The 20,287-nt window shown below is 43.8% G+C and overlaps 1 protein-coding gene across 3 annotated transcripts in view; it reads right to left on the reverse strand.

Annotated features, from left to right (window-relative positions):
- Positions 1–17,575: 17,575 nt before the first annotated feature.
- Positions 17,576–20,287, reverse strand: part of LOC116039457 (arginyl-tRNA--protein transferase 1) — a 64,985-nt gene continuing 62,273 nt past the window's right edge. For all 3 annotated transcript variants that reach the window (XM_031284343.2, XM_031284345.2, XM_031284344.2), the window contains one exon: positions 17,576–18,437. In XM_031284343.2, the coding sequence (XP_031140203.1) occupies positions 18,259–18,437 (179 nt within the window). In that variant the 3' untranslated portion in view covers positions 17,576–18,258. The remainder of the gene's footprint in view (positions 18,438–20,287) is intronic.

Raw genomic sequence — 20,287 nt, forward strand, 5'->3', positions numbered from 1 at the left:
GTACAGTATGCATTGCATGCTACACAGTTAGAGTGCAAAAAGTAGAGTAGAGTAAGGTAGACTAGAATAGAGGAGTAGTGTGGAGTAGAGGAGAATAAAGTACAGTACAGTAGTAGAGAATAAACTGGGTGGGTGGGTGTGAGTAAAGAGGGCAGTAAAGTGGAGTAGAGTAGAGAAAATTACAGTACAGTACAGTAGTAAAGAATAAACTAGGTGGGTGGATATGAGTAAAGAAGGCATTAAAGCAACACAATGTAACTTTTCCCGCTTCGGTCCCCCTACCGGTTGCCTCACTGGAACTACAGCTCATGCTAAAAGTTACACAGTGTTGCTTTAAAGTAAAGTAGATTAGAGTAGAGTAGAGTAGAGTAGAGAAGAGTAGGGTAAAATAAGGACAGTACAGTAGTAAAAAATAAACTGTGGCTGGGTGGGTGTGAGTAAAGATGGCAGCAGTATAGAGTAGAGCGGGGTACAGTACAGTACAGTACAGTACAGCACAGTAATAAAGGATACAGTGTGAGAGGGTGGTGTGATTAAAGAGGACAGTAGTATAGAGTAGAGCAGAGTAGAATTGGCCATATTTTTTATTATTTCCAGAGGTCAGCGGATCACTCAGTCTTCAGAGAAAACAAACAACACACTGATGACAGATGAGGTGATTTCATTTCTTCTGCCTCACGCTAGAAGATGGATCCACCATCTGGGTGTCAGGCTGCTTGGCTGCTGGGTGAACTGCCTGCCTATGGTGTCGGGGTCTGTCAGGGGGTGTCGGGCCATGTGTCCCCTTTGAGGGGGGCACAGGGGTCCTGGTGGGCCTTGTAGCCTGTGACCATGATGCCTGTTCCCCTGACCCAGAGCACCACCCCTCACCCTAAACAAGACACACGCATCCAAACACACATGCACAATACCAGGTCAATGGCCACTTGCTCAATCCATTAACACTCTGTTAGCTTTTATATGAGCTTACAATGTTATGAAAAGCACATGTCCAAAGGTTCCAGTACAATAGAAAAGCTGGCAACCAGATTCACACTCTGGGTCTGGTAAAAGTTAGTAATGCCATATACTGTTCAGGACAACAAGGCAAAAGTAGCAATTCTCCATCTGGTCGTTCATTTACAGCCTTAGTTGGAAGTTTTTAGCTTTTACAGTCCTATAAATCTATGTTAAAACATAATCTTTCCTACCTGCATATGTAGGTCCCAACGTCAAAATAAAAACACATAATCACTGGTGTTTGAAGCTGGATGGGATGAAGAATTGATTTTGAAAGCTATGAGGCTCTACCAAAGACAGCCCCAAAACACACCACAGACCTCCCATCCCAAGCACATTGCATTGTGTGCGTGTGTTTGGCATGTAGAAAAGATGATGCAGCTGTAGTTTAATAGGACTGTAATCTACTGATAATAGAGAAACAGTCTGCATCACTGTGTTCTCTCTGTTTTTACAGGTTTTTCTGTAGATTCTCATTAAACTGATCACAGACAGACAGTTACCCTGTGTCAGACTGTACGATGTCATGCAGCAGCAATCAATTGGTAAACCCGCATATAAAAGGAAGGCTGACACTAGAAAGTGAAGGTTAAGGAGTATTTGAAGTTACTAAAGAAAGCTTAAAACCTTTCCACTTCAAGTTCAGTGATAATACCAACAGCACACTGCACCACTCCAACACATATATGAAACAAACAAAATGCAACTGTAAATGTAACTCCAAGTGAATACATGAAGTACATAGGCTGCACAGTGTTGTAATTGGGCTTTGAGAGTATAAGAGCGGGTGTGTGGGCCCATCTGCCCCTGGTATCCGGGCTCTGTGTTTGGGGGGCCATGGGCAGACTGCTGCTGGCGTGGAGTCTGAATAGGCCGGCGGCTGAGCTAAGAGAGCTGTGTGCACATGGCCTCCATGGCTAATCTGCTAATGTATTCCAGAGGTCAGGAGGGTTTCGCACCAAATCAATGGAGGGATTTACACAGCTTTCCCCTGGAATGTGCTCCATCCACACTCTGCTTCGGAGAAAACATCCACCTCTGCTTTGCCAGGCCGTCCAATTTTCCGCGGCATTTAACCACAAAAAAGGAAGAGCGAATTTGAAAAAAACAACAGAGAGGTGCAGTGAAGCGCTCTCTTACCCGTCCCTTCTCTTTTACATGTCCACCACAAAAAGTAAGCAGCGACAGCCTCAGGTTTGCTGCTGAGATGTTTAGTGCCCCTGTCCGACCACATACAAGCACTTTGGTATTTAAGAGCTCACTGACACAGAGATTACTGAGCAGAGATGTAAGATATGGCTGAGCTTTTACATATGGGGGTAAAAGGTGAAAAAACAGCAGGGAGGGAAGAAATAAAGAATGCATAAGAGCAGCTAGGGCCTTGATGTCAATCCACAGTTTTTGAACTGTATCCTCTCTAATCCAAGAGGCCTCAGTACCTTAAAGAGAAGATAAGAATCACTTTGATATATCAGCATGAAACCACAATTCAACTAAGAAAATCTGTGCACCATCAGCATCTACAGCCTATATGCTCTCATAACATAAAGCACTAAGGCTCAAAATGCTCCTTGTGAACATCTCAAAGGTCAACTGAAATGGGGCAGAAAATGGAAGCAATGTGGGGCGTCATGCTGTTCGAACAAGACGTCACAGAATTGATTCTCCCTGCAGCCGAACCTGCTTATAGATTCTTGATTAACCCTGGCTGAACTTATATCATCCGTGTTGGAATGAGAGCTTTTTACCATAGTAAATGTAAAAAAATATGCACAATTTAACAGGAATTAAAGCACATTATAGAAGATTGTGATAGATATTGTGAAACACTCTCTCTTTTTCATCAGGCGTGGCTGTAAATGGCATTCAGCTTCTGTTTTCAATTATTTAAGGTAAATTCTGGGCCGTGACCCTAAAGCAGATGCCTACAGTGATTACTGGACAAAGAAAAAGAAAGAGAGAGAAGGTTCTGAGAGAAAATAGCAGGGAGGGAAAGTGGCCCACTCTGAAGCCTAACACTCAAAGTTTCTGATATGTGATCATGGAAGATATTTCCCTCTTCTTATCTGTAGTGTGTCTGTTTGTGTGTTTTATGCGAATGTGTGTCAGTCAGGTCTTGTGTGCGTAGGAATGCACCAAGGTTATGCGGCGCTCAATCCCTCCTCTCCTCTATGTCTCTGGCTGTTGGTCTAGGCCCGGCTCAGGTCATAAATAAGGGATAGAGGAGGACACCCGAACCCAGACACACAGACGCAGCGTACAGGGGCCCTGGTCTTAAATCCAGACAGCCCAGCTTGGACCAAACCAACCCCCCCCCCCCCCCCACCACACACACACACACACACACACACACACACACACACACACACACACCCAGAGAGAGAACGAGAGCCATGGCGGCTCACTTTCACTGGCCTTAAACTCAGTTATAGAGGTTACAGGTCAGATTCATATAAATGTGTTCAGCTCCACACGCTTTGAATGGGAGATTGATGTTCCACTTCTTATGTTATTCTTTCACATATCTGTCTCAGGGTGAGATGTGTTTTGTATAACTCCCACATGGATGGTTGATGAAAAGCAGAGTTTTATGTAAATAGTGCATTTACAATATAGATTTTTGGAGGAAAGAACTATAAAGGCAGATTCAGATTAAGATCGTTACCCCATATTGGCGAGGTTTAAACTGACAAGTAGGCCCACACACTTGATGTTACATGTAATGTTTGTATCACATACTTTTCTGAAACTCTTCAAAATGCTCTTATCCTCTGCCCTTCTCTTGCTATAACTCCCCCTCCCTCTTGCTAACTTTTGCCATCCTTCTCTATCATCCAGCTGATCTGTCTGCGGCTGCTTGCTTCACTGCTGCAATGCTACATGATCTGTTTACCAATACTCCAGGCTGAGGGAGAGAAACGACAAAAGACTGTTTGAAGGGGATCAGAATCGACTCACACAGTTAGCCTCAAGCTCAGAATCTGCAGCACGAAGGTGACGTGATGGTCTCAGAAGAAGACATTTGAACAAGAGGATGGATACCCGAACCGAGCCAGTCCCCACCGAGGGGACCGAGGCCGGGCCGGGTTGGGACAGATATTTAGAAATGATGTTCGGGTTCGGGTCGGGCTCGGTCACATCAGTGCGATAAGGCATTGAACATTTTAAATTTAAAAAGCTTATTATGTGCAGGTGCGCGCCTGTGTTAACGTGCGCTTGTTGCCCCATGTGCGCTGATGCGCTCATCTGTTGACATTTCCGAATGCCTTCCTACAGTTGCTTAATAAAAGTGGGCTTTCCACACAAACAAACTTATGTGTCATTAGTATGAGAAAAAAACGAGATTTTAACTGTGTCGGGCTCGGGTCGGGCTCGGACATAAATATCTTAATGCCTGTCGGGCTCAGGTCGGGTTCGGTTACTGCTCTGTCGCACGCGCCCCGGGCTCGGACAGAAAAATGCAGCCCGATCCACACTCTAATTTGAACACATTTGAACAAGAGTAGTTTGAAAGAATAGTTTGACATGTTGGGAAATATACTTATTTGCTTTCTTGTCGACAGCTAGATGGGAAGATTTTGTTACCTTTGAACACAGCCAGGCTAGCTGTTTCCAGCTGCTAAGCTAACAAGCTGCTGTCGGTAGCTTCATATTTATCGTACAAACATGAGAGAGTGGTACTGATCCTCTTATCTAACTCTCAGTAAGAAAGCAAATAATCGTATGTTGAACTAATTTATAAGCTGTTAAGTTGTTCAGTATATTACTTTCTACATTTTAGAGGTTAAAATTAGAGGTGGATGAGCTTCATCCTCTCTGAATCTCCATCCCCACCCACCAAGTTCACCTACAATTCCCCCTTGCTCATCTTCCCCCCTCCACATGACTCACCCCCACCCAGCCTCTTGTCCCGCAGGCCCCATCCTCCTCCCCATCATTGCCATGATCTCTCCATTCATCTGCCAGAGTGTTTCCTGTGCATGGGGTGATGGGAGTTCATCATAAAAGGGCCCCAAGTCAGCCCATGAAGGCCTCGGATGGCCTCTGTCACCCGTTCCCACAGCCCGCCTGTCTGTCAGCCCCTCTGACTGACAAGCCCTGTCACCCCACACCCTGACGCTCACACCCACTCCAGATACACCCAACCCCCCCCCCCGCCACTCACTAATATGACAGACAAAAGCTTCAGCCTCACACTCTTGCCACTTGTCAGTCCACCAGTGGAGAAGGAGGGGAGGAGAGAGTGTGGGCACGGTGCCCAGTGACTCCACTTCGTCCAGTCATGAACAGGGTCCGCTTCTGTGGCCCTCCAGACTCTTTGAAAAGGAAGAATGCACCATGCTAAATCTGCCCACAAGGGATGGTGGGCGGTGTGAAAAGACTGACACTGATGCCACCCTCCCCCTGGCACAATGACACAGATGCTCCTGGCAGGAGGCTCGGAGCACAGCGCTGTGTCCGACAACATCACAGGATATTTAGTGTTTGGTACCAATTTGGATACAGAGTCTCTGATCAGACTCTGGTGTGTTTTTATATGTTTCAGTTCATATTAACCAACACAAGCTGGATAAAAAAAGTGTTCTCTATTTCAGTAATGACTCAAGGGAAAGATCATATGTATCCAATTCGCACCATAAAGTGTACTGTTGACCAAACTCTTCTGGAGGAGTTTTGGTGACTTGCTGAGAGGTTAGTTCAGTAATTCAGCTATTTACGCACTTTAAATAGCCACATTTGTCTTTTCCCCCCCTTCCTGTCTATATTGTGAAACATTTCTGTCTGAAGGTCACTTCTTAACACTTTACTTACCCTTTCCTCCATCTGTCCTTTCTATAAGTGCCAGGCCACCCTCTGTGTATCTGCATCATATAATGCTGTTATTCAAAGAAGAAGTGGACAGTTAACTGAAAACCTACAACTCAGCGGCAAAGGAAGATTTCATCAAACTGTAGGGAACCTTTTCATGCAACTTAGTTCTAAGCGACACCCTAAAATTAGCTGAAGATTTGCAATAAACACCGCAAGCAAAAACTGTTGTGAATGCTGAACTGGAAGTGTTTCCTGTAATAGTAAAGGTAAAAAAAAAAAAAAAAACTTCCAAGATGGGTTTAGTTTCACTGTACAATGCCAGCATTTGTCTGGAAATAACCGTTTTTGTTTGTGTTATGGTTAGGGTACCTCCAGGTCTAGGTAGTAGTATGTACACTGATATTTCAATCTTACCTTGTTCCCAAAAGGATACAGTTACTAGAGATGTTCTCTATCTGTCCAGGTTGGCACCCTACACCATGCTGGTACCCGACCACAGCCCCATATCTCAGTCCATTGAAGGCTGGGGGTGTGTATCCCAGCCAGCAGAGGCCTGTCTCCAGACACACATCAGTGTGATGGAAAGTCTCCTAAGCAGGCCAGGAACACAGCTCACCCTGTCTGAAGCCAGCTGCTTTAAAGACCCGAAGAAGAATTAAAAGGAAAATGATGGGAGGGAGAGAGGAGGCTTTCTGTCAGAAGATGAGATAATCTGACACAGACACACGCACACACGCACACACGCACACACGCACGCACACACACACACACACACACACACACACACACACACACACACACACACACACAGGTTAATGCTGTGAAAAAACCCAGCAAGAAAAATGTTTTTTGGAAAAGTCACATGTGGTGTTATCTTAAAAGGATAATGAATATGTATTTCCTTGCGAATGAGAGCGAGTTTCAGTGTATAATTTTGTGATGGTAGTTTCCACAGAGACGACAACCTGGTTCCAGTGTGGTGACCAGGAATAATGCAGGTCATGCATGACTGTTTTTGTCTTTGTCTCTGTGTGTCTCACTCCATCTGTCTGTATATCCAATGACACCAATTACTATTTTTTGTATTGGAAAAAAGGGAGTGCATAATACCAAATTTAAAAATCTAATTTAATTCTGCTGCTGTTTTTTTGGGGGGCACAAAAGATCCATTTTCTTTCACTCAATTCTCCCCAACCCCGATGCTCCTCTTCTCCCTCCTCACATCTAGCTGCTGTATTTCCTGTGTGGTGAAGCTGGCACCAGGCTTCGAGAGCTTTCCTGCACAGACGTTTTTGATTCAAGCGCTGAAGTTTCTTGGGTTCTCTACATGTGTGGCGTAGACCATCTTCTTCCCCACTCTGTTTACTGAGCAGTAAAACCCGGAGGCCACAGACCGACGTGGGCTCACTCTGAGGCTCCTCGTTCCCACCAGAAAGGAACACATTTCATGAAGAATAATACTAATAACGTGACCAGAGCCCAAAACACTTCCTTTCCCGCAGCTCTGCAGATCAGGTTTTTGTTATATTATTCTTCATGTTACAGTATTGGCTGCCAGAGTGCCTCATGAACACTAACCCCAAAATTATCTATTGCTTTTTCAAAGTGTTGCACTTGAGAATCTTTCTCAGTCCAAACTCACACCAACAGTAGACTTATTCTAAACCCCTAAAAAGGCTGAAATAGTCCCTTTATGCAGCACGTTGGGGTCTTTTAGGGGCTTGTAAGTGAATTAGAACTGCCTTAAAAATACCCTTGAGGGAACAGATGATAGAGGGAACAAACCAGAGAGAGACGAGTAAGACGACAAGGAAAGCAGACGCAAAGAGAAGTAAAGGGTGAGAGAAATTGAGTGAAAGAGATGAAGAGAGGAAGAAAAAGAGGAAGAAAAGTCCTGGTTTTCTTTTCCCTAACTGGATTCCTGGGTAATGACTGGGTCGTAATGGTACCGAGCCTCAATTTGCCAAATGGAATAGAGGCCCAGCCAGCCCCACGATGTTTATTTCTCTCCATTTTTTATCTTTTCCTTTTTTCCATTTTCGACATACAAATCATACATATATACAGAATCTGCATTTAATTTGTATGGCAGCCCACTGTTTCCTTCTTTTTTTTCTCATCTGCTACCCTATATTTTTTCTTGCACATTCAGCAGAGTCCTCTGGCCAAAGCAGGGATTTGTGGCTTGCTAACCAACGGAGGGGATATTTTCTGAGAAATCCCCTCTGCCAACAACTTTCTTCGTTGCGGCCTCATATGCTGACCTGAGCATTGAATCACTGCTGAAAGAGACTTTGGTCCATGCTGTCTTTGTTACGCAGTGACCTAGAGTTGAACATAAGTTTGCAGAACAATGTCAAAGAAAAGAGAAGTGAAATATTTCAACTTAATGGTTTTTACTGTGCTGGTATGAAGGTATAGTCAGTCAATCCCCGTGCATGCATCAGCAAAGTCAGCAATAAACCTGCAGTGAGCACTTTAAGCCTGCACACTCACGCACATTCAACAACCCAACAACCCCAGTAGTGTGGAACAGTTTCTAGTTCTGCGAGACTGATCAACTCTGTGAGCCACTGATGGGCCCCGATCCAGCGGCCACAGCGGCTGAATGAGAGCAGGCCAGGCTGCATGCCACGGGGGATTTCTGAGATCAGTGAATCTCTCCTTCTATCTCGGTATGGCTCAGAGGCTCTGGCTTTTGCAGAGAGCATGATATCTGGCCACGGTCCTTGTTTGGTTCGATTTACGGGCGCCATGTAGCGACCGCAAAAGTCAAAACCCAGACATGAATTCTCTCTCTGCGTACACTGCTCAAGCAAACCACATCAACCAAAGTATTTAATACAATTGTGGTTTATATTGATGTATTGGCTGCTACCTGAACTCACAGCACTTGAGATTTTAAATAGATTTGTATAGTTTCACATCATTCTCTAGAGTGTTTTTGTGGGTACACTTAGATTTACAAAATCATTGAATGCATTCATTTTTGTAGAAACTTAAACTAATAAAACCTACTCATGGTGGGGTCATATTGTAGTGTGTAACTGTGGCAGCCATGAACACACCACCGCTTATTCTAAATTATGTCATAAAGATGACAAGTACATGAAATAAATGCTGCTACACCTTTTTTCCCAACTGAAGTCTTTTCCAGACTCCACTTTTCTTCTTCTTTGTGCCCCACTACCCCATCCGTCCCCCTACCCTCCTCCATCCACATATGGCAGCTCCACCAGCAGCCGCACCCTCTCCCACTGTCGTCCCGAGCCAGGCACTTTGACGGACTGTCCCCACTTTTTGCCAGAAATAAAAATATTTGTTCAGTTAAGTGTTTCTGCAAATGGCGTGACGGTCTCATGGGCTGTCGGGCAACTGGAGTTCAGGTGGCCGGGTCCTTAATGATGGACTGATTTCAGTTCTGTCATTTGATTTCTCAGAGAAAGACATCAGTGTCTCCTTCCACACACGATTCTTGGAAACATCGAGGGTAGCAGATACTGGCTGAGGGTTCATGCTCTAAAACAAATAGTGGCCCCATGGCACGCAGTGACGCAGCGCCTCCCCTCTGAACCCTTAGCTCCCTGAGCCATGGCCTTTATCAGCCCGGTACGGGCATCTGACTGCACCAGTTGAGCTGAGACAAGGCGCATGAAACATTTCTGACATTTCTGACATTTCTCGAATGTGTGGCTAATCAGGAATGGCTGCTCATGTGTGGAGGATTCTCTAACTGCAGGAAGAAAAAGGGGGGAAGGTGATGTTGTACAGATGTATAACACGTTGGGGGTAGAACATACAGTTCTGCAAATGATCTGCCTGTGATTTATATATTTTCATAGGTTTATAGGCTGTTCACGTCAATATAACTTTATGAAAATATTAGTGTATGGGTCAACCATGCTGTGAGTGCATAAATCCATGAACTCTGTGTGAAAAATGTGGTATACCAAACCCTTTTTAGCCACTTTGACAATTAAGAACCTACAGTATATTGCAAGTACTTGTAGTTGAAACCTAATCATAAAAACAATTCTTAAGAGTGGAAAAATCACTTATTAAGATATTATAGGTTAGGGGTAAAGTCATTATTGGTTATAATTGAGGGCCAACTGCATTTAGAGCATGAAAAGAGGTGTGAGTAAAGGGGGAAAGTGTGATGCTGATGTGCATCTTGTGCAAGAAAAGTGTGTGAATCGTTGCTTCCTGCTTTTTAAGGTAATCCTAGAAAATCCATAGGAATTTGCATACAACTTCTACAGCAAATATACAGTACTGTCTACTACGACACCTCCGTCAAGAAAAACCGCCACAGTGAAGGAAAACAGTGTCAAAAGGAATTATTTAGCTGCTATGATTTCTCTCTTCAGGCTGGAGTTGTGTAGCCTGCTTAGGCCATAAATATCAGTGCTTTTATAATCTTAATCACACAGACATTTTTCTGTTCTCCTCCACGGGCCAGCTCCCCCTCAGACCCAGCAGGTTGCCGTGACGATGCCAAGCACTCCCCTCCACAACAACAACAACAGCAGCATTCAACAGGCGAAGATTTAGAGCTCTGCAAATATTGGCTGCGCTGGCCTTCATGTGTCAAGAATGGGAGGGATACAAATTCAGGGGGGTGGTTGATGTTGATCGTGACTCTCACCTTTACCAGTTCTAAACTTCTGGAAAATATACATTTCCCACATCCAGTAGAAACTAGAAGGACAAGGCGACAAGGTGGAGTTACATCAAATTGAGGCAGAAAAGGCAGCAGGGAGAGAAAGCAATCAAAAGAAGATTTAGATCCCCCAGAAGAGACAGCGAACATATTGAGAGTTGGGTCGACTCCCACCACCGCCCGAAAGCTCTCCTCTATTCACCCTGACACATTAGTATTCTAATGCCAGCGGGAATATGTATGACTGCATCCGAGAGAAAGAGATGCACAAGCCTGTGCCAGAGGAGCAGGGGAAAAGACAATGAAGGGGTAAACAGAAGAGAGACGTTAATGTGGTCAAGTCCTGTAGGGAGAGAAGCATTAACACCATAGAGGGGGTTTATATGATGACACTATTTATTTCCCTGCAGTCATTGTCTGCGTCTCCATGCCGACACAGCAGAGCTCTCTTCTCATGCGGGTGCACCCTGCTTTACCTTTATAGTCACACAAGGAATTGATAATAATGAATTACCGTACAGCTTTTTGTTCTACAAAGCTTGTTTTCGGTTATAGTTTAACCTCATGCACTCACATCCTTTACCACACAGCAAAAAAATACTCATTTAGAATTACCTAATGGTCCTGCATTTAAAATCCTACTCCAGTAAAACTAAAGAAATATTATCAGTAAATGTACTTAAAGTATCAAATGTAAAAGTACTCTATAGAAAATTGCCCCCTGTGACTGATACAGTATTATAAAACTTACTTACTTACAAAAAGTAAGGAAATTTGTGTTTGGTAGATTATTTCTCTGTGGTAACAATGCTTATACCGTTGGAAAAGCCTGTTTAGATCCCTTTCAAATGGTGCCCAATTTGTATGGAACATGCATTTGTGGGATGAGCAGCAGCGCTGAGTATGTGGGTTGCGCCCATGAAAGATTTTCCAAATCTTCTCTGCCATTGCTAAACAGGTTATTTTGCTGTTGCTATTGACACTTGTTTTGAGCTTCTGGTACCCCCAGGTTCAGTGATGAGTCCAGATTCTGCCTACGGCAGTTGGATCATAGGGTCAAAGTGTGGAGAAGATGCGGAGAACACTATGCTGATTGCTGCACCGATAGAGTAACACCTTTTGGTAGTGTGATGGTGTGGGGCAGCATCTCCCTCACTGGAAAAACGAGGCTTGTCATCATTGGAGGCAATCTCAATGCAGAGAGATATAAATTAGAGATGAGATTCTGCAACCAGTGGCAATCCCATATCTCCACAGTCTGGGACCAAACTCTATCCTCCAAGATGACAACGCTCGCCCCCACAGGGCGGGGTTTATCAGAGACTACCTCCAGAATGTGGGAGTGGAGAGGATGGAATGGCCTGCCAGCAGTCCTGACCTCAACCCCATTGAACACTTGTGGGAACAGCTTGGGCGTGCTGTTTGTGCCAGAGTGACCAACACAACCGCGTTGGCTGACTTGCGACAAATGCTGGTTGAAGAATGGGATGCCATCCCACAGCAGTGTGTGACCAGCATGAGGAGGAGGTGCCAGGCTGTTGTGGCTGTGTATGGTTCTTCCACACGCTACTGAGGCTACTGTTTGTAAAATGAATAAATTGTTAAATTGCCAATATGTCTTGTTTCTTCAAACTTCAATCAGCCAATCCACCAAACACCAAACGAGTCAATGGCAGAATAAGCTGTTTGGCATTGGCAGAGAAGATTTGGCAAATTTTTCATGGGCGCAACCCACATACTCAGCGCTGCTGCTCATCCCACAAATGCACATTCCTTACAAATGGAGCACCAATTGAAAGGGAACTAAACAGGCTTTCCAACGGTATAAGATTTATTGCCAAAAACCATTGTTACCACAGAGAAATAAACTACCAAACACAAATTTCCTTACTTTTTGTGCTAAGTTTACATGGCATTGTCATGGCATTTTACTGCAGTAACTGGTTGAGGTGAAGGTGGTTTTACATAGTTGGTTAAATCCAGTGGCTCCCGACTCAGGTGTCAGGCTGCTCCAAAGGGTCATAATATAAATAAAAAAGTAGGATGAGTAATGAGGTTGAAAAAAGTTCTGCAACACCAATTTCTATTCATCTTTTTGGAATTATTCCCTCAGTGTTTGCTTTTTTGGTGAAATATTGGGGAATTTTTTTTTGATGAATGAATGCATCCAATGAAACCATCTGAGAGAGTTTGAGGTGAAGTGTTTATTTGGTAGAACTGCTAACAACTCATAGACATCTGAAACATGACAAGGGGCCCCAACCAGACACAGCCTTTTGTAATTAAAGTCAAGTCTTTTTTGTAAGGTCACAAGTCGGGAAATGTTTCATCTTCAACAATGTATTGTAATTTATGAACATAACATATATTTTTATGTAAAAACTTAATCTGAAAAGTAACTGGTAATTACACCTATCAAATAAGTAAGTGCATACTGTAACAAATGGCTCAAAATGGTACTTATGTACAGTAAAGTACTTGTAAATGTACCTAATTACAGTCCACCACTGGTGAAAAGGATAGGTATTCCTAATGGAAAAACAATGCTTAGTTCATTCTACGATTACACGGAAAACAGCTGATCAACAGTTTGAGGCTCCTGTCCAGTCATGTAGTAGAAAATAACTGTGTAAACTTCAGTCATTGAGCATCACAAAGCATCAATATAAATCTGTTAAGAAGTGTTAAGAGCTCATTTGTGCTTCTGTTCTCTTTAAAGTCCCTTTTATTCCCTTATGAGCGCAATGAATTTGAACTATTTAGCAAATAAATCAACTGAACAGTTTACTCTTGACTACATGCCTGCATCAGACTAAACATATGCACACAACAACCTGATGCTTGTAAATATTTTCACCATGTCCAGCAGTGAGTTGGATCAACTTGAAGCCCCATGTCAAAATGCATTTTCTATGGTCCGTTAATAACTCAGGCTAATCACTTTAGCATTGTCTCTAGGGGCACAATGCCTCCCCTCATGTCCCGTATCCTAGCGAGGGGGCTAGGGAGCGGTCTGGTGACGGTGTGTTGAATTTGGGTGACAGGGCCCCAGTGGGAGTGGGCGCCCCCCTGTCCCTTAGATAATCCCCAGGAGAAAGGGCCTGCATTTAGGGTGCGATACGCTTAATCCAAGGGGGCCCTGTTCACAATGGAGCCTGGCACTTCCTTTGGCCTGGGAGCTTCCGCTGGTCTGGGGGGCCTGGCGTGGGTGCCAGTACAAACAAGAGCCAATAATACACGTCCGCACTACAATGACACAAACAACAGACATATACACACACATACACAGACATCATGGAATGGTGGAGAGAGGAGTGAGCATGGGAGAATCAAAAAAACAAACTTGTAAATTCACACTGTCCTTACGGGGAGCCAATCCAAACAAGCAGCCCACGCTCAGCAAGAGTAAACATGAAGCACACACAAATATACTGTGTATATATATATATATATATATATATATATATATATATATATATATATATACAGTACTGTGGGTAGAGGCAGTGTTTACATTCTGCCCCCGGGTACGATGAAACAAAGCTTGTGTGTACTGCAGAAAGATTAGCTCAGAGAAAGACCGAAATAGAGAGGGATCAAACAGCTCGCTGCCTACAGATAGTTTCATAAACAGGAAGACAGTGTCATGTAATGGCCCCTTCAGATGCTAAATGGAGTCTCATATACAGTAGATGTGATCTGGGGATGCTGGTGGATGACGCACACCCCCTTATTCTCCGTCAGCATTCGTGTTCCTACCGTAAGGGAAAATGAACATTTAAAAAAAAGATAAAAATAAGCAAACTTTTCCTAAACACATTTTCCCTCTTATTTACCACAAAAGAAATAATACTCCTACCAAGGCATGCACGTAGTATTTAGAGATATTTACGTAACAGCTGAGGGATATTATTCCATATTTCTCTGACATGATTCCACACGAGTTTGGATTAGACATTTGGAAAAAGGGAAATACATCAGGAATGGCGTCTTTTTTCCCTCATTTTCAGACTTGCTTTTCCTTCTCATACTATTTCACGCTGCCACATCCTCTTTCGTCCGTGGGTCCCCTAGCATATTCACTTGGCCCCAATACATGCGTGGAGAGGCCACATCAGATAGGGGAGGAAAGTTCTGTTGTGTAACAGAATAGGGGTAGACATACTTCTAACAAATAGTTATGTACTTGAGATTAAACTGACATTTAAGCTGCTGTCACTGCTTACACAATAACTGACACTAACGTGCACACACTTTAACTAATTCTGGCACTATTAACTTCAACTGAAATTTCAATTGCTTTTAACTTTTACATCTCAGCTAGCATTTCAATTTCTTTCATCCTTAACTCCAGTGCTTCTCAACGGGGGCGGTACAGCCCCCCAGGTGGCATTCAGCGGATGACGGGGGGGAGCTGGAAGCAATATTTTGGAAAGGGGGGCGTTGAGGTGCCCTTGGGGGGACGTTTGTTTTAAGGCGAGTTTACACCAACGATTCACAACAATACGAGTTTACACTTTAAACTACTTGCAAAAAATAGTGGTCTGCAACATTAAAACCTGCCAGTTTACGCCACTGCGACTGGACGAGACCGTGTATCGCAACTCTTCTTGTCTTCTGTGTTTCTGTCAGCTCCGTGCTGCCTTCAAAGAAACGGGACATCAAAGTAGCATCTTAAATGAACTCCGTACTGCAGCGTTATGTATCAGTCTTGTTGTGAACTTTAAAGTCTCTATCAAACATTAACATAATTTATCTTTAATAAGTCTATGAACATAGCCGTTGAACATTTTTCATTCAATTATATGATTTTTTGATAACAATAGTACCAACAATAATAATCATCATAACAATGATAGGGCCTATTCATTAATATTCAGGGCAACTAGCCTACATCTTATTTGATGGGGGGGTGGGGGGGTAAGGGACCTGGATTATGGATAGGGGGGCGCTGGCCCAAAAAAGGTTGAGAATTACTGCTTTACTCTAACCGATCGAGGCAGCGGGAGACCAGCACCTCCTGCGTTCTGCGAGGTAAAATTACTGTTCTTGTCAAAGGAGCCTGGTGGCTTAGACGAAGTCGGAAAGGTAAAGCCGTGAACATATTCTAAATATTGTGTATACTTAAAAAGATTTTGATTTTTTTCCTTAATAGGTGGCAGAACTGCATTTTGCTGTGGGCACCCACCCACAGCAGTACATTGCTTAGCTTCTGTGTCTGGACTCGTGTCGGCTTTTCAAAACTGGGAACAGGCTGACCGCCATCTACTGTAGGTAATACACTGACTATAGATAAGAACCTCATACAACCCCACTTCAAAATATCCAAACTATCCCTTTAAGGTTATCTTACTACAGGGTCATACTCTCCTTTCACAGCTTTTTGGCAGTCTCTTTATTTTCCAGTGTGACAAACCCCCACCCATTTGGCACCAACACAGCTTAAAATAAACCATAGAGTATTTTAACCATCTCTGTGACTCAGGTCTGACATGAAGATTAAGCCTTCTCTCTAGGACTCTCCATTCTCTGAATGCTGACCTTTGGCTGAATGGTATTTCAGCAGCAGTACGTGGTCAGTACGTACCTCATACTTAATAAGAATTATGAGCAGTGACACAATTATATATCAGCGTAATGTCCAAACCCTGCCATGCTGTGTCTTGCAGCATTATGCACTCATAAAATTGCCGACTGGTCCAGGCCTTTTGTTTTGACAGAAAGAGGTCCACCACAGAACTGGCGCACGTCCTTATGTGTGGCGTCCACCAAGACTAACTACTTGTGACAGTGCCAGGAGTGTGTGTGTATGTGTCTGTGTGAGTGCACATTTAGTCCAAGGGAAAGCATGCCTAATGTGGGAGAGAAACAGTGAATCCAACATGGCTACTAGCCAGCGTCAGTGTTCCCTTCTTGGAGAATTAGCCTGTCAATCCATCCTAATTCCTGAGGACACGACTGCTTTTAAACCCCAGGTTGAGTTTAAACTGGAGAGACTGGCTCTCTCAACTGTTTCCTCAGGATTGGGTGCAGACAGGCTGGCAGAATGGGTGGCAGGTCAGGCCGCACTGGAGAGCAGAGAGCTGCTGCACAAATACAAGTCTAGTCCAGGGTCAAGCTGACACTTAAAATTATCTGTGCTTACACCTTTCCCTTAGTTAGTCACACAATTGTGTGTCTCTAGGTTCTGGGTTAGAGATATCCCACACACAACATGGCTAACCACCTCACAAATACATTTATGTGTGCAAGAGGTTTTAAAAAGTGTATCTAATGGCCACTGTTGATGCTGAGATCATGGCGGGAAAAACCTGGTATCATCATGTATGTTTAGTTTCACCTCCAAACTTTACACCATTGTTGTTGTTTGCTCTTTTATTACATGATTTCCAAGTTAATTTATCAGCGATGGACATCACAATATTACTAGGTTATCCATTAAATCTGAAATAGGGGTTGCAGTAGCTTGGTCCGTAGGGAATTGGCTTGGGAACCGACGGGTTGCCAGTTCAAGTGCCCATGTTGGAGAGGTGGCAGTTCACTTCCTGGGCACTGCCCTTGAGCAAGGCACCAAACCCCCAACTGCTCAGGGCGCCTGTCATGGCAGCCCCCTCACTCTGACATCTCTCCATTAGTGCATGTAAAGGTCCTGGGCATGTGTGTGTATTCCGGGCGTGTGTGTAATGTGTGTAATAACTAACAACAGCGTGTAAAATGTAATTTCCTCTTGCGGGATCAATAATGTATATCGTAATCTGAAATCTGTTCAATAACTAAATTAAGATAGCAAGCCTGGCTGCTGGCCGAGCCCTGCCCTGGTTGAGAGCTGGGCTGCTGTTGACCCTCTTGTTTGAGGGCTAGAAGCCTTTGGCGTTTGTGTTCTGCCGGCTCATATATCTAACACCTGTTGCTTGGCCCAATCCAACAAGTCTACACTCAAGTGTTGTGTGATAGATACTGTACTTCTGTATGTGTAAAAATGTGCACAGTTTGTGCCAGCAATAGATGATTTCATGCATTATTGTTCCCCAAATCCAGCTGCCAGTGGATTCAAGGTTGTGTTGCAAATTTAGCATGCAAAGGAAAGCCACAACGTCCAAGCAGGGAATATACAACCTTTTTATTTGGTTTAACCAAAAATAACAGTGTTAAAAGAAAAGCAAATGAAGCTATAAATATTGCAGACAAAAACATTGATAACAGAGTTCTTTGGGTCAAATAAACCCAGTGATAAAAAAAAGTAAGTAAGTGAAGTTTGGGGGTATAGTGTAAGCAACTAAGAACCAACTTCACTGAACATTCAAAGTAGCACATGCTCTTCAAGTGGCAACGCTGACGTACATCTAAACATGTGTCAGTTCAGAAGAGAGCTGTCGCCTGTCGCCCATCATCATCAGGAACAGCATTACTGAAGCGTACAGAGTTTGGAAAAATCAAAGTGATGAACACATGAGATCAAAATAACCGATCCGTGATGGGAGTCAAATCAAACCGAAGGATGCAGAAGAACTAAACTGAGAATAGATACTGCAGGATTCATTGATGGATAAACGTGAATGAGGCCAGTGGGTGAATGGACACATATATAGATAGTGAGCTGCTACTGCATTGTTCCAGCCTGTGTAAAGCTAAGCATGGTGAGACTACTGGGAGCAGCAGCAGAAAGCACTTTCACACACAGTGAGAAGACACACAGAGATACATTAACAGAAATACACAGACATTGCTGGGAGGTGTGTATTCATGTATATTAAAAAAGGTGCAGTGGTGTGACGCTGTAATGTTTAGGAGCGGTAAAGCAAGATCCTTTCTGCACAGTCCTGGCCAACCAAGCCGGCGTACTGCTGCACCTCCGTCTCGTCACTGGAGCCTTTGCATTTGCGGGTGTAGGCTGCGTAGGTCATGACGGCCCGTTTGTATAGCACCAGAGCTCGGCCCACATCCTTCAGCAACCGAGTATCTCCTGGACACAAACATGAGAACATAATAAGGAGCAGTGGAGACACATCAAGCACAATGAACATTGTCCTTATTTTCCCCACATTCTTACGAGTTAACCTCTGAGTGACTTGGCAGGGATGCACCATTATTCCGAGAAGTTGTTGGAGGAGCACAAAGCATTTTCCCCCCACAGCTCTAATTCCCCTATGCCCTAAACCTGTAGTCACGGTGGTGCGTGAGCAGGCTAGTTAGTGGGCCGTGTTTACGGGAGCATTGCTCCCTGCTGGCTTGCCAAACTCAGCATTTCATTAGGTCCTGTGTCATACAATGCCAGCTCCCATCAGACCAGTGAAAACACTGCTAATCTCAAAAGTGTGCGTGTTCAGCAGCTAAGAATGGTCCTCTGGAGAGTTGGATGGAAAAAAAAAAAGAGTTAAAAAAAAAAAAACAAAAAAAAACCTGATGACCCTCTGTTCTGACACTAAAACCGCTGCCTCCAGGAGTGAGAGGTTGAGCCAAGCTGCCCACAGCTGGCGCCAAGAGGACATGCAAGGGGTAGCACAGCAGGGAGTATCAACTGGGAGAGCCAACCTAACCCAAATATACTGCACATAATGTGTGAATGCAAGTGGGTCTCAAAAAAAACATCATGAGCTCTAATCTTTCACTCCATACAGAACTGAGGACTTCTTCATTCACTGGAACTTTAATAAGTATCTCATCCCCAATGGATGCTCTAGTCACTGCTTAGCTCTTAGTGAAGGATTTTAAATTCATACCGTGCTTTCTGAAATGTGCATCCCCTACACATTCCACACACAGTGTTTCATTCAATCAGCCTGTCATGTCTGGAGCAATCCTGGTCTGGCTTCGCTAAGAGGATGCAGATGAAAATAAACCTCAAGCCAGGCTGTGGAGTGGACTAGCTTGCCAGGCCCATGGCGACACATCAGTCAAACAGGAGCGAGTTAGATTTGGTATTAATAGAGCTCGGGGCCTCCTACTCGCCACTACCGCTCCCCGTGACAACACCCATGTGGCTCACAGCTGAGCGCCCAGGTGGTACGAGTGATGCAAGTGCACATATTGCTGCCTTATTCCTAAAATATTCACCACAGTACTGCTAAATCCCACCTGATTGCCTAATAAAGTGGGAAAACAAGCCAACGGAGAAAAAAAGATGCAAAACTGTGATGTAATGCCACAAACAAAAGATCTTTGCTCTTGTGCCAGATGCCAGTTTACAAAGCAATATGACTCAATCAACTTTGCTGCTGTGAAGTATCATTGCAATAAACAATGACTAAATCAGGACAGCAGCACCAAGGGGACATTTTGAAATCTCACAAATCAAAGAGTTAAAATAGTCACATGTTTAGGTAGCTGTACAGTAAGTGAATGTCCCAACTATTCATGTACCACTATGGCATCTAACTTAGCACAGACTCTACCTGAAAAGCAAGCCAGAGGAAAGAAGACAGCTAGGTATAACCACAAAGCCCCGAGGCTCCTTCGCTCTCACATCCCAATCTCCATAAAAGATATTTTCATATTAAACTTTCTTTTCTTTTTTTCTCAAACCCCCCCCCCCCCGTGGATTCATATTTTATGTTGTAGCCTCATTTCCCTGCTCAGTAATGCCCTAACCACTGTGTCTTTCCCCTACTCTAAAAATCTGCTGAGTCACATCACTGAAGAAAGCTTGAAATAAACTTTAAAATGAAGAAAATCAGCAGTATGTTAAGTCCCAACGTGCGGGGGGGATGTAAACATGTTATGCAACTCCACACAACCGTCATTTGGCTCCATGAAAAATTAATGCATACTGACGGGATGAAAGTGAAAATATTTAAACGTTTGATGCTTCCTGAA

The sequence above is a fragment of the Sander lucioperca genome, chromosome 15 (genome assembly GCF_008315115.2).
Source record: "Sander lucioperca isolate FBNREF2018 chromosome 15, SLUC_FBN_1.2, whole genome shotgun sequence".
NCBI lineage: Eukaryota > Metazoa > Chordata > Actinopteri > Perciformes > Percidae > Sander > Sander lucioperca.